Genomic DNA, 21,368 nt, shown 5'->3' with positions numbered 1-21,368 from the left:
CCCCGGGCTCTCTGGGCTGTCACTCCACCCCACCCCGCTTTGCTCAAAAGGCACAGGCTGCTGTGGAACAAAGCCACCACAACAAGACTTCCTGAGTCAACAGCTACGCAGACTTGAAAAAAAAAAGCGTGTGCCAAAATGAGGAATGCTGGCAGCGGCCTCTGGAACGTGTGGTAGCTCCCTACCCTCACCCCTTGGAGGGTAATGTCCACAGGGAGGCCTGGTCTTTATCTGATTTGTGAGGCTGCCCCAACAGTCCTAGCAGAGGGGAGACACTCCTTGTTGCAGTCACTTTGGCACAATAAGGCTCTCAAAGACATTGCTCTTCACACATCTCCAGAAAATTTCAAATCAGCATCACAGCTTTTAGTAAACATTGACAATTTTGTCCTGTTTTCCAAGCAAGTTCTCAATGCCAAAATCACCAATTCACATGCAGCGTAGTGTGATTTCATGCCCTCCTTCTTTTCTCTTCCTCTTGGCCATCACAGCACTGGCTGAGGACTGAGAAATCCTAAGAACATGCAGAAAACCAAAAGCCAAGCACTGCTGGCAGCAGAGGCAGAGCTGTTGGCTTTCACGCACTCATCGTACTTTATAAAATCGACTTCCCTGATGGCACACAGGTGATCCACACGGCATTCCTGCTGGCACGGGGCCAGGTCATACCTGGCAGAGTTGAACTCATAGTACAGCTGCAGGTAGTGGGGGTCCCTGGAGATCCTCTCCAGCACCGTGTGCATGGAGCGTGCAGAGCCGTCAGGGACCTGGAAGGCCTCTGTCAGCCTGTACTCTTCTTCCCACTCTGGGAACTCTTCTGGCCGTGGTGAGGCCATCGTGTTGGCACGAGTGAGGTTCAAGTAGTAAGTCACCATATCCTGAGGGAGGGAAAAACACAGCTGGGGAGACATCAGGACAAGATTGGCCCTGGAGTGAGACACTGAGTCCAGCTTGGTTCCTGCTGCAGCATCCCCCACCCCAAGGGCCCAGCTGCCCTTGACAGGACTTCCTACCCAGATGGGCACCAGGGGACACCTCAGTTGAGACCCTCCAGAACCCACCCCAAACACAGCCTGTTTCCTAAGGGGTGAAGGGGTGGCTTTGCTGTGCTTGACTTTGACCTCCAAACATCAGAAGCTTTGAGCCTGGCCTGCTTCAGACATCAGTCAGTTACTATCAACACTGCCCAGCAGCAGAAGCAAGGGCTACACGAGAGTTACTGAGCAAAGTTATCTATCTTCTCAGCTATGAACAAACTGAAGAATCAAGTTTTTCACAGCTTCTGTTCTCAGTCTCTTGCCCTTTTCTCTCTGCTTCACTGGCTCCCCATCCTTGCACAGCATATTTTAGCATTCACTTCTATGCTATAAACATGTAAACAGAGCAACTATAGAGAGCTTCATCCCCTACAAAGGAGGGCATAAGCACCCATCCTCCATCTCTTGGCAAACAAGAGACAGGAAACAGAAGCTGCCCCTACAATTCACCTCGATTCAGATCCACTCCTCCAAATGCATCATTTTAGCAAGTAGAGGGACACAATTTTTCAGATGGCTTAAATGGTTTTGGAGATCTGACAAGTCAGTTATTACTCAAAGATTAGTTCTGTGATCCATTCTATCTGGGGAGCAAAGCAAGTGTCAAATGGCAAGGACATGAAGATCACCACAAAAACTGTCTGACCCTGCCCAGGGGAACTCATCCCAGCAGGAGGCACTGGCTGCCAGGGCCAAGCTTTGATTCACTGACGCTCCAACTAAATCTTTGTGCCAGACACGAAGCTGAAATATCCTGGGTCAGAGTCCTCTCCCATACAGCCACTCAGCTTCTGTGGACTGAGAAATCCTGAAAAGCCTGTTCTGACTACAGGGGGAATTCAAGTTGTTCCAGAGCTGCAGTGTGGTGCACACAGGGATCCCTACCAAGACCTGCAGGGTGTCCTGATCATAGTCGATCACCCGAATGGCAGGGTTGTTGGCTCCATTGCTCACTCCAGGTAATGTTGTTTTCCAGGGAGTCACTCCAGGGGCCAGGAACATGACATTGATTGGAGTACCTTCACAGAAATGCAAAACAAACTGTGACTGGAGACCATGGCTTGTCCCACACCCTGTCCTGATCACAGTGAGCACCTGGAGCAGATTGCTCTGCTGACAGCACCTTTGTCCCCAGCTCCCTGTACCACCACACAAAGATTAACACGTGGAACAAAACTGGGAGCTGAGCACAGGGCTGCTGCAGCCAGCAATGGGCTCTCCATGCTGGCAAAGACTCTTGCAGTGAGAGTGGCCAGGGAACCACACTCTGCAAATGTGTTTACCCAGAGCACCCCACACACACAGATTCAGCACTGCTCCCTCAGCTATGCCCAAACCCCTCAAGAGAGAACAGAAGAAGCTGCCAGGCATGGAGGGGAAACAACAATATTTGAGGGTGAATAGGAAGGAGGGCAGGAGCTACAGACTGGGGGTAGAGATGAGAACCTCTGCTGCTTCTTGTTGCCCAAAGCATGTCAGATGCTTTTTCTGGCTTCTTAGCTGCTTTCAGACAACAGCCACTAAAAACTCTCATGGACAGGGATTGTGAGAGCTGCCAGAGCTGTCACACAAGTGCTTGGGTGAGCAGAACAGGTACCTGTGTGGCTGTAGAACATGCGAAAGCTGTCTGTGTGGTGGTGCCCAAAGAACTGGGCAGCGATCACACCGTGGTGCTTCTGCACAATTCCCAGGTAGCGCTCGTTGAAGCCCCTGTGGAACCAGGGCTTGCCCCGTTTCTTCTCGAAGAAGCCAGGAGGGACATGCCCCACAATGTAGACCTACAGAAGCAAGAGCTGCCCTGAGCACAGAGCCCACAGCACCCAGGGAGCACCAGCCAGCTGCAGCTGCACCCAGGGGGAGCAGAGCAGGAAGAGATTCCGGGCTGGGGAGAAGCCCAGGTTGTTTATTCAGTCCTTTTAATACCATTTCATCTGCTCTAGAGGCGTTGGTCAGTGTTTCTTCCAGCCACTGGAACTGCCCCCCAGGATCCTCCTCACCAGCTGTCTCATCATTCTGGTCATAGTACAGGTTGGTGTTGAGGACAACCATCCGTCCCCTCATCCCTGGGCCAGGCAGCTTCTCACTGTAGAAAGCTCCTTAAAAATGCAACCAACGGAGGAAGAGCTGGAGGTCTGCTCACACTGGTGGCTGTGATCCCAGATCCCTTTGTTTCCACCTCTCTCTGCTCTCCTTAGCAACAGCCCCAGCAGGGTCACTGCCTGGGACAGTGCCACTCCAGGATGTGGGTTTGGAGTGACTCTTCCCTGTGTGTCCCTTGCCATTCTTGTGGCACTCCCAGTGAAGGGAGACCTGAATGGGTGCAATGGGCAGCATCAGGAGCTGGGCAGCTCTGGAGAGCCCCAGCACCAGCTGCTACCTTTAAAGATATTTATCCTCCCTCTGCAGGTCACCACTCTGCATTCTCTCCAGTAACTTGAAAATGGCAGAAGAGACTAAAGTATAAAATAATTTCTCCTCTTGCAAGCAGAGCTCCAAGACAGAAATCAGCATTAAATTGGACCCTACGTCTGCAAATCCTCTATGAATACTGCTGCTCCGAGCATAGAAACAAGGAAAATTGTTCCTGGTATTCTCCTACCCCTCCTCATATCACCAGCATGCTCTAAACACGAGCCAGTGGTGCCAGACCTGCTCTGAAGAGAGAAAGGGAGGCATCACTCAGCCAGGGCCGCCACAGCTCTGCTGTTTGGTTGTAGATCCTGTGCTCCTTCCCAGGAAACTGATTCTTGGGGTGGAAGTCATGATTGCCCATCGCTGCGTAGACCTTGGTACCTGGAGGCAGAGCCAAGGAGGCACAGGGGAGGTCAGTGCTGCAGAGCTCCTCCAGCTCCCCCAAGCACTCCCAGCTTTGGAACAGAGCATTGCCAGTCACCCTCTGCCCAGGGCCACCCTCTGCCCAGGGCCGTGGTGGCCCTTGGGACAAGTCACCCACAGCGGCACTCCCAGCTTGGGAACAGAGCGTTGCCAGCCACCCTCTGCCCAGGGCCACCACACGGCTCTGACCCGCCCTTGGGACAAGCCACCCACAGCCAAGTGACTGAGCTGTCACCAGCAGTAACACTCCTTGCCCCCTGCTGACACAGGTTATGTCTGAGGGTATCCTGCAGCCTTTTCTGCCTCCATTACTAATGGCAGAAACCTTTCTTTTCCTCTCTCCAGAGCGAGCTAACCTGAAACATGAGTGTGCATCAATGCTGCATGGCACAGCAGAACTGAGGCCACCAAACAAGTCCCAGTGACCACAGCCCTTCTATGCCTTTCCCTGTCCCAACGTGGTGGCCCTTGGGACAAGTCACCCACAGCCAAGTGACTGAGCTGTCACCAGCAGTAACGCTCCTTGCCCCCTGCTGACACAGGTTATGTCTGAGGGTATCCTGCAGCCTTTTCTGCCTCCATTACTAATGGCAGAAACCTTTCTTTTCCTCTCTCCAGAGCAAGCTAACCTGAAACATGAGTGTGCATCAATGCTGCATGGCACAGCAGAACTGAGGCCACCAAACAAGTCCCAGTGACCACAGCCCTTCTATGCCTTTCCCTGTCCCAATTCTGTCATTTCTCCATCCTGGTTAACCCTTCCCATGAGTCTCTATAGCCCTCTCCCCTTCTCATCCCCTCAAATCCTACCTGGAAAAGTCTCTTTTATCAGAGAAGTCAGATTTGCTATTATGTGCAGAACCTTTTCTTCTCCGAGCTGCTCATTGGGGACATGGGGAGTGTCATCTCTAGAAAAAGAGAAGCAGCACAGTCACTGTCTGGGACTAACAGGGCCTGTGCTTACAGCAATGAGCAAGGCAGAGAAACCTGCCAGCTCCTCTCTGTGCCCCCTAGAAGAGAAAGTTTAAGCTTTTGGGTGCAGAAGTCAGTGCTATCTTGACTGGCCAAGACGCTGAGGGAGTTTCAAGAAATCACTCACAGGGAAAATGAGCTCCACTCCAAACTTGCCAGAGTCAAGGAGTGTTCAAACACTCTCAGGGATGCACAGGGTCGGATTGTTGGGGTGTCTGTGCAGGGCCAGGAGCTGGAATCCATGATCCTTGTGGGTCCCTTCCAGCTCAGGGTATTCTGTGATTCCACAATTCACTTCACCTTAAAACCCCTGTGCACCCTGCTTTGGGGCGTGTCACAGGCACTAAAGCTGCACGGGTCAGCACTTCACAATCTGAGGGCATCTGATCTGCAGTAATGAAGCAGAGCTGTTGGCACAGCTGTGATCACTGTGATCACCATGAACCAAGGAAATGCCTCTAGTAAGGCAGCAGTCTAGGGCTACTGCATGTCTGTGTTTGCATTAACATGCTTACAGCATTTGTACATGATGCTGGGCTGTCCACAAGCCCACTGGAGAGAGAGGAGAACATTCAAAATCATGTCAGAGGACTGGGGAAAATTGCTTGAGAGAAAAAGAATACTCAACATAAGGTCACAAGAATCAATAACTGCATTTAAGCAGGAACAGGCATCTGCAGGGACAGAAAATGAAAACATGGGACAGGCAATAGCCCTGCAAACTGAAACTGGAGGTTACAGCTGCACTATCAGAAGGACCACACACACAATCACCATGCAAAATAAAGCTTTTACCATCTGTAAGTGCTATTGAGGCCTCCTGCAGGACAGGAGACCCACCCCTGGAAACCATACCAGGAGAGAACATCCTCCACTGGGGAGGCTGCTCTGACTCCTAAAGCAGAACTGTCCCTTCTTGAGACAGGTTTCCAGGTGCCTCATCGCAGCCAGAATAAATGCTGCTTTCCAGTGCTCTGTTCCCACTGCTCTGAGCGGCAGGGCTGGATGCACGGACACACAGCCCACAGCTCCTTCCCCGGGGCATTCCAGGACTCGGGCTCACTGTGGGATCAGGCAGAACGCACAGAGGACGGACAGCGAGTTGTGATCCTTTTGTCACCTCGCTTGCCAGTGCCGAGCGCCCTCGCTGGCGTTGTGCTTTCCTCCCAACCCCCGTTTTGCATTCCGAGGCACATTCTCCCCTCTCCTTTCCAAAGCAGGGCCATTAGAAAGAGCCCAGACACGCCACGAGCTCCGTGCGGGCTGCACTGCCCTTCTCGGCCCAGCCCCGCTGTCCCTCAGGCGGGCCCGGCCCTCTCACCCGGTCCAGAGCACGAAGTCCGGCGCGGCCAGGCGGCCCCGCATGGCGCGGGCGGCCGAGCGGAGCAGCCTCCAGGGCGCATCGCACTCGTAGCTGCCCCAGGGCCCGGCGGGCCCGGCCCGACCGCCGCCCGAGGGGCACGGCCGTCCCGCTGCCGCCGCCGCCTCGTACCCGGGGTCCCAGTGCAGGTCCGTGAGGTGCCAGAACCTCCCGGAGCCGCCGCCCGCTCCGGGCAGAGCCGCGGCCAGCAGGCACAGCAGGAGCGGCACCGCGAGCTGGCCCGGGGCCGACATGGCAGACACCGCCGCCCGCACCTGGGCCGGCCCTCACCCGGGCCCGGCCCTCACCTGGGCACCGCCCTCACCCGGGCCCGGCCCTCACCTGGGCACCGCCCTCACCTGGGCACCGCCCTCACCCGGGCCCGGCCCTCACCTGGGCACCGCCCGCACCCGGGCCCGGCCCTCACCTGAGCTCCGGGCACCGCCCTCACCCGGGCCCGGCCCTCACCTGGGCACCGCCCTCACCTGGGCCCGGCCCTCACCTGGGCACCGCCCTCACCTGGGCACCGCCCTCACCTGGGCCCGGCCCCGCCCTCAGGCCCTGCCCCTGGACCCCGCCCCTCACCCATGCCAGGCCGGGCAGTGCCCGCCCTCAAAATGGCGGCGGCTTCCCCGCGGTCTCCTCCTATTGGACAGAGCCGGAAGGCGGAGGGACACGATTGGCTGCCGGCCGGCAGAGCGGCGCTCTCGGATTGGGCGGCAGGCGGCGGAAACACTGCCGGGGCCGGCGCGCGCGCGGGCAGCGGCGGCAGTGCCGGAGCGGCGCCATGTGGAGCGGGCGCGGTGCGCGGGCCGGGGCGGGCGGCAGCGCTGGGAAAGGGCGCTGTGCCCCCGCAGCCGCGTCACGGTCCGTCTCTCTCCCCCCTTAGGGAACTTCGATGGCGGGTACGGCAGCATGGGCGGCGCGGGGCTCCCGGGCGGCTACACGCAGTCCCCGGGCGGGTTCGGGTCGCCCGCCGGCGGCCAGGAGAAGAAGCAGGTAGGCCGGGCGGGGGCCGCGGGACGGGCCCGGGGCTGGGGGCGGCTCTGACGGCCCCTCCGCCCCTTGCAGCGGAGCCGCTCGCAGAACATCGTGCCCTGCACCGTGTCGCAGCTGCTGGCGGCCGAGCAGGTGGACGAGACCTTCCGCATCTGCGACGTGGACATCTCGCAGGTGGGCGCCGGGGCGGTCGCGGCCGGGGCGCGCCCGCGGCCGGCCCGAGTGACCCTTCCTCCTCCGCCGCAGGTCACCGTCGTGGGCATCGTCCGGCACGCCGAGAAGGCGCCCACCAACATCCTCTACAAGGTGGATGACATGACAGCAGCCCCGATGGACGTCAGGCAGTGGGTTGATACTGATGTAAGCCTTGGATTTGCTATGAACAGGCTTCTTTAGCGGCTTTGGGGAGCAGTGGGTGGAGAAAAGCTGTAGAATTATACAGTGTCTGGACTGGAAGAAACCCATGAGATCATTGATCAACTCAATACTCAACTCCCTACTTCTCACAGGGCTTTTTGAATCGAGAAGGTGTGGCTTTTCTGGAAAGTATTTTAGGGGTGACATGTTCCTGGTTCATCCAGAGGAGATGCTGCTGTAGCAGAGGTCACTGGTGGTGTAATGACTGTCTGCCTGTTCAGTATAGCCCCGTTCAATTGAACAGTTTTGGGAGGGTAATCAGGCAGATGTTCACTGCCTTACTGCAAGTTTAGCATGACACAGGAATGCCCATTGTTTGTGCTTGCTTGAGATGAGCCTGCTTTACTAAGTTGCTTATTGTGACAGTTGAGAAATGGAAACATGAAACAGCAAACCTCTGGTTTTCCCTGTCTGTTAGGAGGCAGGAGGTGAGAACGTTGTGGTACCTCCAGGAACTTATGTTAAAGTAGCTGGTCACCTTCGGTCCTTCCAGGTAAGGTCATGGTACCTGTGTGTGAGTCTTGTAGGACTTGCAGCACTCCACATAGCACATGGGGTGCAAATATTCAAATAATGGTGTGTGTGTGTTAAGGCAAGGTGCACTTAATTCCCAGCTGGTTAGAAAGAGGAGTGACTCTGTGTCCATTGTCTTTCAAAATCACATCCCTCCCCCATTTCCTGCTTGCTCACAGTGGGATGGGGGGAATCAGAAGGGTCAAAGTGAGAAAACCCCTGAGTTCAGATAAAAGCAATTTAATAAGTAAAGCAAAACAAGGAATTCATTCCACACTTCCCATGGGCAGGCAGGTGTGCCTCCTCCTTCTTTGACCACTTTTATAACTGAGCATGACAGTGGCTGGTCTGGGTTCTCCCATGGGGCAGTGGTCCCAGCTGTTTCCCCTCCCAGCTCCTTGTCCCCTCCCAGTTTAATACTGGTGGAGCTGTGTGAGAAGCAGGAAAGCCCTTGGCTCTGTGCAAGGGTTGGTGAGCAATGGCTAAAACATCCCTGTGTTACCAACATTGTTTCCAGCAAAGTCAAAACCAGCCCATGCCACTGTACCCCAGCCAAAACCAGCACAAGATGTAGGGCAGAAGGTTTTGGATGAGCTGCATGCAGAGAAGCTTTCTCCCCACTGCTGTCCCACACTCCTGGAGGAAATGGCTGGGTTGGCTGTTATGCATCTTTGTATTGCTGTGCTGTAAATTGTTTTCTTTGTTTTGTGTTTGGTTTTTTGTTTTGTTTTTTTTTTTTTCCTCTGAAAGAATAAGAAGAGCTTGGTAGCATTTAAGATCATGCCCCTGGAAAACATGAATGAGTTCACCACACACCTACTGGAAATTGTCAATGCACACATGATCCTCAGAAAAAATCTTATGGTATGTACAAAGACCCTGATTCCATCGTGGCCCTTCCTGGGTGACAGGAGATCTCCCAAAGAGGGATCTTTCACTGGGAAAATTCCCTCATTGTGGGGCTGGAGAGTTTAAAGCTGGGCAACACTGAAGGTGTAACAGGAGTCCTGGCTTCCTCAGAGAGAGATTGTATTACAATCTGCTTCCATAAGAAGCTGTTTTTACTCACTGGCTTAGAAATAACAGTGAGTCTTCAACTCTGAAGGCTTGGGTAGCCTGGGTAACCAGAGTGCTTTGATTCTGCTAATTCCAGTCAGCATCAAGAATGCCACAGTCGTTTTCCTCCGCTGGGATCAGTGACATGGGGGGCTACGGAGGAGGTGGCAGCCTGCCAGTGAACGGGCTCACGGCGCACCAGAGCCAGGTGGGTGCCAGCAGCTCTTGTGGGAGCACAGCAGTGGCAGCAGAGGCTCCTCTCATGTCATCTGCTGTGGTTCTTGCTCATCCAGGTGTTGAACTTGATCAAAAGCTGCCGTGTCCCAGAGGGGATGAGTCTGCAAGACTTGAAGCTCCAGCTCCACAGCATGAGCATGTCAACAATCAAGTAAGTGTGTAGAAATGAAGGATGCTATGGAAATCCAGGCAGTCCTTCCAGAGGCAGAGAGAACGGTGGACAAGCCCAGACACTCAGCTGTGAATCAGGGTGGGTAATTCAGGTGGTCCCAGCAGCACAGGAGCCAGAGCTTTGAAAGATTGACTGCCCTGCATGAGCTGTTGCCAGTTGCTTTGCTCCTTGCTTTCAAAACAAGGAGCTGCTTGTTTCAAAACCAGCTGTTTATCAGTTCAGTGGCAATGTACTGTAGTGCCTCAGTAGATTTCTCCTGTTCAAAGACTACCTTACTCTCTGCACACTGATAAAAATCTAGGAATAGTCTGTTCTGTTCTACTTCACTGTCTCTTATAACATCTTGAGACTTAAAAAAGTTGTCATTACCTTCCATGACCTTTGTATGTTCTGTCCCCTCTGGAGCAGAGTGGTGGGTACTGCCTAGGAAGTGCAGAGTGGTGACTCAAGCAGAGTCTGGGCTTCAGGGGGAGCACATTGCCTTAGCTTTGGAGAAACTTCCTGTGTCTCTCACACTGCACACCAAGAGCTTCCCTTGGCAGCTGCCAGGAGGGAACTGTGGGGATGGGGTCTGCAAATGGGAATTCTGTAAATCACAAAGGTGGTGACTCACCTCCCTTTGCTAACTAATTGCTAAGTAGTTACCAGCTGTGGGGTTTTTCTTCAAGGCAGGCTGTGGAATTCCTCAGCAGCGAGGGACACATCTACTCCACGGTGGATGATGATCACTATAAGTCAACGGATGCCGAGTAAAGTTCCTTCCATCTGACTTTACTTCCAAGCAAATGTTTGTCCATGTTTCAAGATACCTTGCTGAGCTCTGTTACTTGGAGGGTGACCTTTGCTCTTTGTGAGAAGTCCTGGTTACTCGGTGAATGCCAACTCCTTGGAATTCAAGGATGAGCAGAACGTGTGTGATTCTGGTAATTGGACCTGATTCTATGCTGTGACCATGTGACTGAAAGTATAAACAGACATGGGAAAACTGAATTCCTCAAAGCTTCAGAGCTTTCACTTTGTTTTGGCTCCTTAGAGAGAGTGCCTGGTAGAAAGAGAAGAGCCTCTTTATGATTTGTCCTTTATTTCTAGAGCTGTTTCTCCTAACTCAGCTTCCATTCCATTTTCTTCACAAAGTGGATAGCCAAGAGTAATCTTCCACTGATGTACAGCAATCATGAGAAGATGTTTTTATTGTTTAGTTTGTGCACTTAAAATCTATATTTGTACTAGAGCTGATCTTGTTAACTAGAGCTTTTGAACTTTTCCAATAAAATGTTAACTTGGGACACCTTGCATCATGTGTGACTCTAGAGGCTTCTCTGCCTTGAAGAAGAAAACTGTTTGACAAAACTTGGGGATAAAAGCACAGCTCATACTTTCAGTTTAACTATTCTTATTTTTTCCTTAGCTTTTTACTTTGAAGGTTCAAACTGAAGCAAATGTCTGGCCAGTAAGAAAGTAAATAATTGTACTGCTGAAGAAAACAACATGTATCAGTGTTCCAAATAGGGCCTGAACCATTTCTGCCACCAAAACAGCTGCTCTGCTGTTCAGTGCTGTGCTGACCTGTCCTTCCACTGCAGCTTGCTGAATGCCCAGGGACAGGGGCTGCTGGAATGGCAGCGTGTGCACGTAAGGCTCGGTTCAGAGGGCTCGCAGTCTGGTGAGCTCTGGGTGTTTAGAAGCTCCAAGAGTAGGGTAGTTTCTGTTGCCTAGGACTCGTAAAGGGACCTGGCTTTACAAAGGCAGTTCCTTGTGGCCACATCCACGGGGCTGGCAGGGAGAGCCAGAGCCTCTGCTGGCACAAATCCCAGTTTCCTGCTTGGGTGCGGTGGCCCGGCTGTAGCCCGTGCTGCACCTCTGTGGCTGAATCATGCAGTAGGTGTGTAACGTGAACTTTTGGCTTTGGAGTACAGCAGATCTAGAAGCCAAAAGTACTGTCATTTCCTTTTGTAGGAGGTGTGCAGGTTAGGAAGAAAATCCCTGAGGACGTTTGGAACCGAAGATGAGTGGAATTGCTTGCAGTCAGGAGAGCAGTTGTGTAATTGGATATTTGTCTGGGGCCAGGGCTGCGGCGGGAGCGGAGCCGGGACGGATACACGGCCAGGGCGGTCACACAGCCCGGGGACGGTCACACAGCCCGGGGACAGTCACACAGCCCGGGGATAGTCACACAGCCCGGGGTGATCACACATCCTGGGGATAGTCACACAGCCCGGGGACAGTCACACAGCCCAGGGATAGTCACACAGCCCGGGGACGGTCACACAGCCCAGGGCGGTCACACAGCCCGGGGTGATCACACAGCCCGGGACGGTCACACAGCCCGGGGACAGCCACACAGCCCGGGGCTGTCACACAGCCCGGGACGGTCCCACAGCCCGGGACGGTCACACAGCCCGGGGATAGTCACACAGCCCGGGACAGTCACACAGCCCAGGACGGTCCCACAGCCGGGGACAGTCACACAGCCCGGGACGGTCCCACAGCCCGGGGCGGGGCTCTCCGGTCGGACACGCGGGCGGGGCGGGGCTGCCCAGGGCGGGCCGTGTCAGGGGTGGGTCCGGCCCGTGCCGGCGCCGCCACCGCCGGTTCCGGGCCGGGCTGCGGGGCTCCGATGCCTCCGCGAACCGCCCCGCCGCGGTTCGGGCCGCTGCAGTTGGCGCTGGCGGCGGCGGGGACGGCGGCGGCGACTCTGGACCTGTGCATGGACGGGTGGGTGGCGGCGGAGTACGCGCGGCGCGGCCACCCCGGCTGGGCCGCGCTGTCGCTGTCGCTGCTCGCCGCCGCCTCCGCCGCCGCCCAGGCCTGCAGCTGGCTGTGGCTGCGCTCCGACCCGCCCGCCCTGCGCCCCGCCGTGCCCGTGGCTCTGCTCGCCGCCCTCCACCTCCTACAGCTCGGCTTCTTCTTTAGGTACGGCAGCCCCGCACCGAGTTTCCCGCCCGCCGCCGGGGCCCCGCTCCGCCCCAGCCTCCCCCCGCTGCCTCTCGGCCCCTCCCGGCCCGCGGGGATGGAGGCGAGCGGTGCCTCAGCTGCCGGGAGGGCCGAGGGGCTCCCGCGCAGGGCGGTTCGGCCCAGCCCGGGCTGGAGCCGGATGAAGAGTGTCGGTGGGAGCGGGGGAAGTTTCCCTCGGGCTCTGCTCTGTCTCCCGGGGCTGTTGCCGCTGCCCTCCCGATAAAGGGAGCAGCGCCCCGAAACCTCGTCATGGCACCGGTGCTCCCGGCAGTTGAGGGGAGCAGCGAGGCCGAGCCGGGGGAAGGGAATAATCCAGGCAGGTCTGCTGAGATCAATGCTCAGTTTTTCACACTTGCACTTCACCCATGGCTGGGCATCGTGTGGCTACTGTGGTGTGTGGTTTGGGCAGGGGGAAGGAAGGGTTTGGACGTAAGTCAGTGGGGTTTGTTGTTCTGTCAGGACTTTGTTGTCTTGTCAGGGCAGCTTGGGGACCAAGGTGTGCACCTTGCGTGGCCCCTCACCACCCACTGGTCCCCACACAGGTGCCTCTATGCTCTGAAGGTGGGCTGGAGGGTGTGCTGGGCGAAGGCAGAGGAGGAGGATGAGCAGAGACACATGGCCTTCATCTCCCACGACATCAGCTTGCTGCGTCTCTTCGAGACCTTCCTGGAGAACACCCCGCAGCTCACCCTGCTCCTCTACATTATCCTGCGGACGAACAAGGCCGAGCTCTCCCAGGGTGAGGGGACTGGGGCCAAGGGAGGGGGCTGATGTGGAGGTGCAGGCTTTGGGTCAGAGTGGGCTTGGGTGGGGCAGATCAGAGAGGCTGTCCAGGGGCTGGAGGACCCAGCAAGACATTTGTTGTCATTCTGCTCCCATGTCAGTCCTTCTTTTGACATGTCACGCTATAGGGTGGACCCCTGTCATGCACACACATGCCCCAATGGTCCATGCTGGGCTTGGGCTGGGGGGAATTGAAGCTGTGGGACCACTGTGGTCATTCTCGTACGCGCCCCAGGGGAGGCTGAGGGTCAGGTGGGGAATCAGGCACCTTCTGAGGAGCTGGGAGGTGCTGATGTTGGTATGGATGAAGCACACGCTGAGCAGGGGCTGTGGTCCCTTCCCAGGGTGGGGAGCAGATGTCACTGCAGGGAAATGGGGAGCCCAACAACGTGGGAGCCAGCACTCACCTGCCTGTGTGGGCTGAGGGCTTCCATGCCTAAGAGATAGGCTCTGCAGAGCTGTTCAATCCCAGCATTTCTGCCTCATCTTCTGACAAGGCCAAGCACCAGCCTCCTTGTCCTCAGGGAGGGCAGAACACCAGGGGAGTGCTGCAGCTGCTGATCCTCTGACCCTGACAGCAGCTGCTTTGTGAGCTGGGGGAAAACTCATTTTAGCAGTGGTGGGCAGGGAGAGGATCGAGCCAGGCTGGGCCAGCCCTCGCTCCCCCCTGAGCATTTTCACCTGTGTGTTTGCAGGCCTGGGGATGGGCACCGCGTTCCTGTGTGTGTCCTGGTCTCTGCTGGACTACCACCAGTCCCTGCGCTCCTTCCTGCAGGACAAGCACGAGCTGAGCCTGGGCTCTTCCGTCATCTACTTCCTGTGGAACCTCTTCCTCATCTGCCCCCGCATCCTGGCGGTCGCGCTCTTCGCCCTGCTCTGGCCCTACGGTGTGGCTTTCCACTTCCCACTGGTGTGGCTGGCCATGTTCCTCTGGGTCAGCCTGCAGGGCACGGACTTCATGGAGTCAGCTGGCCCCGAGCAGCTTTACCGGGCCATGGTGGCCGTGATCCTCTACTTCAGCTGGTTCAATGTGGCGCAGGGGAGGACGCTGCACCGCAGCATCATCTACCACGGCTTCATCCTGGTGGACAGCACGCTGCTGGGCCTCGCCTGGCTCTGGGGCCGGGCTCCCTCTGAGGAAGACTCATACCTCCTCCCCGTGGTCTCTGCAGCCCTGCCCTGCTACCTGCTGGGGCTGGGGCTGAGGGTCACCTACTACAAGTGGCTGCACCCCAACGTGCTGGTGCGGCAGGAAGGCAGATACGATGAGGTGGATGCCCTTCGAGGGGGTGACGGGGTGGAGTTTCGCTCCTTTTTGGAACCAGACCTTGTCAACAGGCGGATGCAGTGGCTGGCCCAGACCCACTTCTCCTTGTCCCAGCCGGCACAGCAGCACGTCCTGAATGGGGCTGCTGCTGTGGAGTCTGCTGTCTGAGGGCAGCTCCTCTAAAGGGACACGATGGGGAGGTGGACATGTTGGTGTGCCCCTGGTTGTGCTCCCCAGGCTGTTGTTTCGGACAGCTGCAGGAAGCTGGCAGAAAACCAGGGGTGAGGTGGAAACACCCAGTGAGTCCCATGGCACTCAGCATGGCTCCCATGGCTGTACCCTCAGGGAAAGCCATGGTGTTTGTGGTGAGTCCAGCACATTGTAGCATATGGCTGCAATGCTCTGTCAACTTTTCTTGTTATGTATTAGTATCTTTTTCAAAAAAGAAAAATGAAAACGAGCACCGGTTTATTTTCTCTGTGCTTGCTGCTGCCATTGCTGTGCTGGGATATGGGTGGTGGGGCAGGGAGCACCTGTTTCCTCCATGGTTGTGGCTATCTGACCTTTCTGTTTCCAGCCAGGATTTTCCTCCTCGTGTTAGAGTTAAGGTCAAAGCTCACCTGTTATCGCTGTGTTCCAAGAGGGATGGGGAAGGAGGCCTGTGCTGGGAGGAGTGGCTGCAGGGTGGCTCAGGGCTTCCAGCTTATTATGGACACCTCATTATGGACACCTCGTGCTCCCTTGGCTGCCATTCCCACCACCACAGCCTGGCAGGGCTCCCAAGGCCATGACCAGGCTGGAGTTTGCCACAGCATTTCTCAGCTATTGGTGGCTGTTGGTGTGGTCAGCAGTGGGGTCAGTGTGTGCCAGCTCCTGGGCACAGACACTCACCACTCCCCAGCTCGGTGCCCAAACCCAGGCAGGCTCCAGAGCAGCCCCTGCCCTTTGCTGTTGCCCAGCTGGCAGCTGTGGCACATCCTGGCTGCCCACAGTACTGACCTTTGGCTCCTTCCCCCATCTCTATCATATCCCTCCCAGCAGCCCATCCCAGGAGGAAACTTCCAAACCAGAGAAGGCATCTGGATGAGCAGCTCAGAATGAGCTCTTCATTCTGGATGAGCTCCTCAGAATGAGGAGCTGCAAGGGCTCCTGTAAGCAGCTCAGCCCTGCCCAAGGCCAGCAGCACAGGGTGGGAGAGGGTTGGTGCCTTGTGCAAAAGCAAATGGGAAGGGAACGTTTTGTGCAGGAAGCACCATGTGCCTGCCCTGGAAACCTCAGCAGGACCCAGGAGCAGGTCCCTGCCCCACTGGCCCCCCAGGACTCCCCAGCAGCACGGGGCTCTGGTGGCTGCACTGTGACCTGTGGCACCCTGATGCTGCTGGTGCTGCCAGGCCTGGCTCGGGCTGTCACAGGGGCAGGGGCTGACATGGGGGCAGAGAACAGGCTGAAGCACTGACTATAGAAAATAAAGACTTTATTATTTTTTCCAGTTCACAGGACAGTTCCAATTACAGACCATGAACAGGCAAAGGCCCCACAGCACCTGAGATCACCCCTCATAGCAGAGCAAAAGAGGTGCTGTGGGCTCCAGGGTCCTACTGCTTCCCACCAGTGCCAGCACAGACATCTCCCCAAGGGCTGTTGGAGGCAACAAATATTAGTGGATCAGGTGGTTTTTAAAGCCTCTGTGGCTGTGTTGAAGCTGAAGGGGAAGCCAGCAGCACCCAGGTGAGCTCAGGTGCTCTGAGCCTGCAGGCTGACTGTCCTTCAGGTGTTCAGGTTTGCTCTCCCATTACCCCTGATCTGACTGTAGCTGAACTGGTGACAGAGAGAGGAGAAAATCAATGCTTGGATAGAGATGCTGTTCTTGCCTCAAAAGAGACAGAAAAAGGCTTAAATTCAGCCAGTAGAGGAAAAAATAAAATAGCCAGGTCACCCCTTTATTAACAAACACAGAAATGTACCATCAACCTCCTGTTATAAAAGTACTTTACATACATTCAAGGAAACATCATATAAATACCAGTATGAAATGTCAGTGGCTGCGAGTTCCACACTCAGCTAAAATTTTAGCAACATCTTAAAATTTCCTTAAAACATTTGAAGTAAACAAACACAAAGCACAGCTAGCTGCCTGGCAGCTCAGGCCTGCAGGTCCAGCAGCTGCTGCCAGTGCCTGGGCAAACCCAGCCCCTCTCCAGCACGGCCCTGCTCAGCTGCTTCTGATGGGAGCAAAGCACGTGGGCTGCTCGGCCGTGCCGGTGGTGGGAGGTTAAGGCACAGGTTTTAATCCCAAATTCAGCCAGCTGGAGTACAAGAAATGCTCCCAACAGGCTGCTGCACAGGCTGGGACAGCTCCCCAGCCTGCTTACAGGAGACCTTTGGATGGGCTGAGGGATGTTCAGCATCAGCACAGACTCTTCTGTGACCACAACTGAGTCCTGAGCCTCTGGTGACATTTCCAGCCCTGGGAGCAATAAGGCTGCTCCTCACCACAGCTCTGGCACTTCACAGGGGCCCAGAGGAACTGGACTCTATGGACCCAGCAGTAAGGGAGCTGGAGCTGCCTCAGCTGCCTTGGAACAGGTGCAAACACACCTTGGCTCTCCATTTGGTGTAGAGAACACCCCTGGGTCCTGCTTCCCTTTCCAAATCCACTGCTGAGCACTCCCAGCACAGCCTGTCTGCCCCCGGGCTCTGCTGGGCCAGCAGCCCCCAGGGCAGCCCCACACCTTTCCCTCTGCTGAGCTGCCCAGTGACACCCACAGCAGACTCCTCATTTTCCTCATGGGATGAGCAGCTCCCACACAGACAGCATGTTCTTGCTGCAGAGCTCCTGGGGAAATACACAGACCCAGTATCCACCTGGGATCAGAGCACAAGGCTAACACCTGGCCAGGAGCTGAATGGAAAGCAGATCACTCCTGACTCCAGTGACTACCCTGGAGAAAGAGAATCGCCTTTGATTCCAATTTAATTAATCTAAAAACAAACCCAAAACCAACCAAACTCAAGGGGAAACTGGAGCTGGTACCATCTGAAATAAACCTCCCAGGTCCAGTCCCTGAGCACAAGGTATCCAAACCCCTGGCTCTAGGCACCTTCTGCCCCCTGGTCACTGGAGCTGGCCCAGGAACAGATGCTCCCAGGGCACAGCAGAGCCTGTGCAAAGCTGGCCCAGCACTGATGGAAATTAACCCTCAGTAATTAAAGCCATGAAAGGAATGCAGCAAACACATCCCTGTCTGTATGGGCACAGTAAATGGTGAGTCTGTCACTCCCTGCAGTGACAGACTTTCAGCCCAGTCTCCTGATGGCTGATGTGGGGCTGATGACCACGATCTGGAGGGGTCTGGGTGCAGCCACAGGTCTGGCCCTGCAGGAGCAGCAGCAGCAGGTTCTGGGGCACAGCACACACCTGTCCTCAGGGCACCTGCTGATCTGGTGCCATCAGGGTAGATGGGGGAGACCACCAAACACAGCCTGAGTTGGCACAAAACCAGCCCCTGTGCCAGCCCCAGTCCCTTGCTGGCTGTTCCTGGCCAGGGGAGCTGCAGGTCACTGCCTCCAGCCTCTGTTCTCAGACAGCTGCAGAAAAATCAGCATCACCATCCCTCCCAAGTGCTCCACACTGCCAAGTCACAGTGTCTTAGAAAATTAAGTCCCTCTTAACAAGGCATTTGTTTGTCATTATGTAGTTAGGCTAATGCAAAGAATATAAGAAAATTGAATCTGATTCTACTAAAAGGAACTTACAAATAGGGTCAGGAACACAGAGGTGAAGGTTATACCATAGCCAGAGTCTTCTCTGCAACATTCATGAGGATTTAGGAATTAGATTATTCCTAGTCCAGGTGAGGACTCAGTTCACATCTGAGCAGTCTGCACCACTCTGCTGTACCTGATGCTCACAGGTGGTTTCCTTTTTCTTTGCAGGGAAAATCTGTGGGATCTACAGTCCAGACAAAGGCTGGGATCCAGTGATCTCCTGCTGGCTAAAAGGGCTCCTGCACACATTGACAAGAAGCCACTGGGATCAACTCAGAACACCAATACTTGCCTCTACAAAGAACCACATATTCCAGAAGCATTCCCTTACCTTTATATTTTCCAGTAATCCCACACTGAGGAAATAACATAAGGACATTGTAATAAATTAACTGTTTTGAACATCCAGGAAAGGAGAGAGGACACATTTTACAGCAATAGAGGTATTTTTGACATTTTCATTAATATTTCCTATGAAAAAAACCCACAGCTCTTCGGCTTTGCAAAACAAGGGTGGTTTAAGCTCTGCCAACAGCGTTTTCCTATAAAAATAAATTTTTGTGTTTACTTGGGTTCTACAACTAAGCTGAATAGAAAGAAGAAGGCTCTTACACATAAATCTGCTGTTTTATGGCCCCTCCCTCTGGAGGCCAGAGGCATTCAGCTGGCTCTGTAAGTCCCTTCTGCAGACAAGCTCTAGCTCTGCTGAGTCTAGGGCTTCTTCACAGGACACCTCTGGACTTGGCAGGGCCCGTGCTCCCTAGGAATGACCTGCTGTCATATTCCATTGTACAGTTTGCATTAGGTATGTTTTCTTCATCAAGCTGAAAGGTGAGTCCCCAAACGTGTGAGATTTCTGTCCCCCCAGTAATGGGGAGGGCTGGTGGGAGCTGCAGTCGCGTCTTTGCTCCAACTTCTTACAGGAAGTCCAGCTCAAGGGCTTGGTGAAGGGACACGAGGTCAGCGTGATTTGTGATCCTCCAGAATGGCATGTTGTGCTGTGAAGAGAGAGGACAGTCAGGTTTATGCAGATTTCAGCTGAGCTGGAAGCAGCCTGGCTGGAGCTGCAGGGCTGTGCAGTGTGGTGCTTCTGAGCACACCACTCTCAGGACAGAGCTCAGCCACGTGCACATCTGTATCTGGAGCCCATCTTATGTGCACAGCTGTGTGTGACAGTCACCAGCACTGACTGTCAGCTGCTCACAATGGAAACCTTGGCTGTGAGCTGCTGCTGCAGGAATGCCTGTCCAGGGCTGACAGCTCTGGCACAAGCCAGAACGTGTGAAGCCTGCAGAGTCAAGGTCCTGACAGTCATCTTTGCACTCCACTGCTAATTAGCACAACTGAACAACCCATCCAGGCCTGTCTAAATCAATCAATCTCTTTGCTCCTTGCTTGTAATTCAGCCTAATGACAGGTGCTGTATTGATCTGCTGCTGTTCCTGAGCCCTGACTTCTCCACACTCCTGAGAAACTGCAATATCCTGACAGTCACAGGCTATGATCAGCATACAGAACCACAGAATCAACAAGGGTGGAAGGGACTTCCAAGATCACCGAGTCCAACCTTTCAACATGCTACATCCAACATGCTATACTAAGACACTAATGACAGGAACAGTGTTATATGCAATCTTAAACAACAGTAAAAGAGAAACTTTAAACACCCAGGAGCCACAAAACCGCCCATCTTAACACACTGGAAGATCTCTTGCATGAAAGGCAAACTTTGCTCCTGGCTGCCCTGGCCTGCAGAGTTCAGCCTTGGAAGGAGAGTCCTTGTAGGGAAAGCCTGCCAGCAAGTTCCCTTTGCACTGCCCCTGTGCAGTCAGACCCACCTGCTTGGCTGCCACCTCCTCGTCACGCCCGTCTCCAATCACCACGTACGTCACCTTCTTCCCAAAGCGCGACACGATCCTCTCGAAGCAGCTCTCTTTACCTGCCAGAGACAATCCCCCAGGAAGGAGCCTCAGGCAGAGAGAAACAGAGCCTGAACAGGTTCCTGCCTCCCAGTAAAGAAACACTTCTTGTCTTACTGGGCAGGGGTAGCACCCAGTTCAGCTCCTGAGGCCAGGAGCCTTTCACCAGGTGGATCACAGCACGGGCTGCTCAGCTGCAGAAATGGCACTGCCCCATGTAAAGACCTCAGCTAATCCTCAGCAGATGGCACAATGCCAGAGGCTTGGCACAATCCCTTACCTATTTTTGTAGCACTATAAATATTTTCAATGGGAAACACCTCGCCCAATCCATACAGAAGAACTTTGGCAAGAGCTGGCATCAGTTGGGTGGTTGTGATCAGGATGTTCTCACAGTTTTTTCTGAAAGAAGAAAAACATTTGTAACAGCACATCTACAGGAAGTGGTGCCAGGACTGCTCTGGGCAGTCTGATCAGCTTCCCCAGGTGCCATGTGCTTTGCTGTCCTGCTTTCAGGAGGCGTTTTAGGACAAGGTTTTGCAATTTTTGGGTTTTTTTGCTTCTGGCAGAATTCCCTGTCAGAAGAACCGTTTGGTGAGCATGGGGACCTTGCTAACTACAGGTGTTGCAGGAGAGAAACACAGGGTGGAGTTCTTGGCCTCAGTCACTCTGCAGCAGTGTGACAGGGGCAGTGCCCAGCACAGTGCTGCACCTCAGGGCCACAAAGGGCTGAGAAAGCCTCACATGCACTTCCAGGTTCCATACCTGGACTGGATGAGCAGCAGGGATTTTAATGCAGTTTCCAGCCAGGAATCTGTCAGCACTTCTATGTCAGTCCTCAGTCGCTGCAGAGCTTCCCTCTTCTGTGGGCTGAGCAGGCCTGCAAGGTGAGGAACATGTGTTTGCCTGGCAAGTCTGACATGGGAGGGCTGTCCCCCAATGCACCAGCTACCTGCTCTGCAATAAATAACACAACTGAAGGCTTCTGGAAGCTGGACTTGTCTGTCTCAAAGCAATGAAAGAAACCAGCTCCCAGTGACATGATGAGCCCAGACATCCATCCAGGACTCTGACCATG

The 21,368-nt window shown here is 54.8% G+C and overlaps 4 protein-coding genes across 7 annotated transcripts in view; 2 read left to right on the top strand and 2 right to left on the bottom strand.

Annotated features, from left to right (window-relative positions):
* Positions 1-160: 160 nt before the first annotated feature.
* SMPDL3B (sphingomyelin phosphodiesterase acid like 3B) lies at positions 161-6,458 on the bottom strand. The gene is made up of 7 exons (XM_041417572.1): positions 6,166-6,458; positions 4,683-4,780; positions 3,687-3,830; positions 2,961-3,133; positions 2,635-2,815; positions 1,923-2,056; positions 161-878 (listed from the first exon to the last, which is right to left on the bottom strand). The coding sequence occupies exons 1-7, from the start codon at positions 6,456-6,458 to the stop codon at positions 486-488; spliced, it is 1,416 nt and encodes a 471-aa protein (XP_041273506.1). The 3' UTR covers positions 161-485.
* A 495-nt stretch (positions 6,459-6,953) lies between these two features.
* On the top strand, positions 6,954-10,880 carry RPA2 (replication protein A2). Its single transcript, XM_041417533.1, has 9 exons — positions 6,954-7,007; positions 7,094-7,203; positions 7,276-7,377; positions 7,450-7,563; positions 8,039-8,113; positions 8,884-8,997; positions 9,287-9,397; positions 9,483-9,577; positions 10,267-10,880. The coding sequence occupies exons 1-9, from the start codon at positions 6,992-6,994 to the stop codon at positions 10,349-10,351; spliced, it is 822 nt and encodes a 273-aa protein (XP_041273467.1). The 5' UTR covers positions 6,954-6,991; the 3' UTR covers positions 10,352-10,880.
* A 1,274-nt stretch (positions 10,881-12,154) lies between these two features.
* On the top strand, positions 12,155-15,062 carry XKR8 (XK related 8). Its single transcript, XM_041417551.1, has 3 exons — positions 12,155-12,511; positions 13,096-13,292; positions 14,032-15,062. The coding sequence occupies exons 1-3, from the start codon at positions 12,216-12,218 to the stop codon at positions 14,769-14,771; spliced, it is 1,233 nt and encodes a 410-aa protein (XP_041273485.1). The 5' UTR covers positions 12,155-12,215; the 3' UTR covers positions 14,772-15,062.
* Positions 15,063-16,060: 998 nt separating this feature from the next.
* Positions 16,061-21,368, bottom strand: part of EYA3 (EYA transcriptional coactivator and phosphatase 3) — a 46,091-nt gene continuing 40,783 nt past the window's right edge. For all 4 annotated transcript variants that reach the window (XM_041417701.1, XM_041417705.1, XM_041417702.1 and 1 more), the window contains 4 exons: positions 21,056-21,170; positions 20,571-20,692; positions 20,210-20,310; positions 16,061-19,369 (listed from right to left, as the gene is read on the bottom strand). In XM_041417701.1, coding sequence (XP_041273635.1) covers positions 19,289-19,369; positions 20,210-20,310; positions 20,571-20,692; positions 21,056-21,170 — 419 coding nt within the window. In that variant the 3' untranslated portion in view covers positions 16,061-19,288. The remainder of the gene's footprint in view (positions 19,370-20,209; positions 20,311-20,570; positions 20,693-21,055; positions 21,171-21,368) is intronic.

Source organism: Onychostruthus taczanowskii, unplaced genomic scaffold (genome assembly GCF_017590055.1).
Source record: "Onychostruthus taczanowskii isolate IOZ18803 unplaced genomic scaffold, ASM1759005v1 scaffold56, whole genome shotgun sequence".
Classification (NCBI taxonomy): domain Eukaryota; kingdom Metazoa; phylum Chordata; class Aves; order Passeriformes; family Passeridae; genus Onychostruthus; species Onychostruthus taczanowskii.
This window is presented reverse-complemented; position numbering and strand designations above follow the sequence as displayed.

Bases quoted from the DNA above. Each gene is read 5' to 3' on its own strand.
- SMPDL3B (XM_041417572.1), bottom strand. From the start codon at position 6,458: ATGTCGGCCCCGGGCCAGCTCGCGGTGCCGCTCCTGCTGTGCCTGCTG. The intron at 3,134-3,686 runs GTCTGGCACCAC...TGCATTTTTAAG, and splicing joins CCTTTCTCTCTTCAGAGCAG to GAGCTTTCTACAGTGAGAAG. The intron at 879-1,922 runs GTAGGGATCCCT...TCCCTCCCTCAG, and splicing joins AGGACACCCTGCAGGTCTTG to GATATGGTGACTTACTACTT.
- RPA2 (XM_041417533.1), top strand. The intron at 7,564-8,038 runs GTAAGCCTTGGA...CCTGTCTGTTAG, and splicing joins GGCAGTGGGTTGATACTGAT to GAGGCAGGAGGTGAGAACGT. The intron at 8,114-8,883 runs GTAAGGTCATGG...TTCCTCTGAAAG, and splicing joins GTCACCTTCGGTCCTTCCAG to AATAAGAAGAGCTTGGTAGC.
- XKR8 (XM_041417551.1), top strand. From the start codon at position 12,216: ATGCCTCCGCGAACCGCCCCGCCGCGGTTCGGGCCGCTGCAGTTGGCG. The intron at 12,512-13,095 runs GTACGGCAGCCC...GTCCCCACACAG, and splicing joins CAGCTCGGCTTCTTCTTTAG to GTGCCTCTATGCTCTGAAGG. The intron at 13,293-14,031 runs GTGAGGGGACTG...GTGTGTTTGCAG, and splicing joins CAAGGCCGAGCTCTCCCAGG to GCCTGGGGATGGGCACCGCG.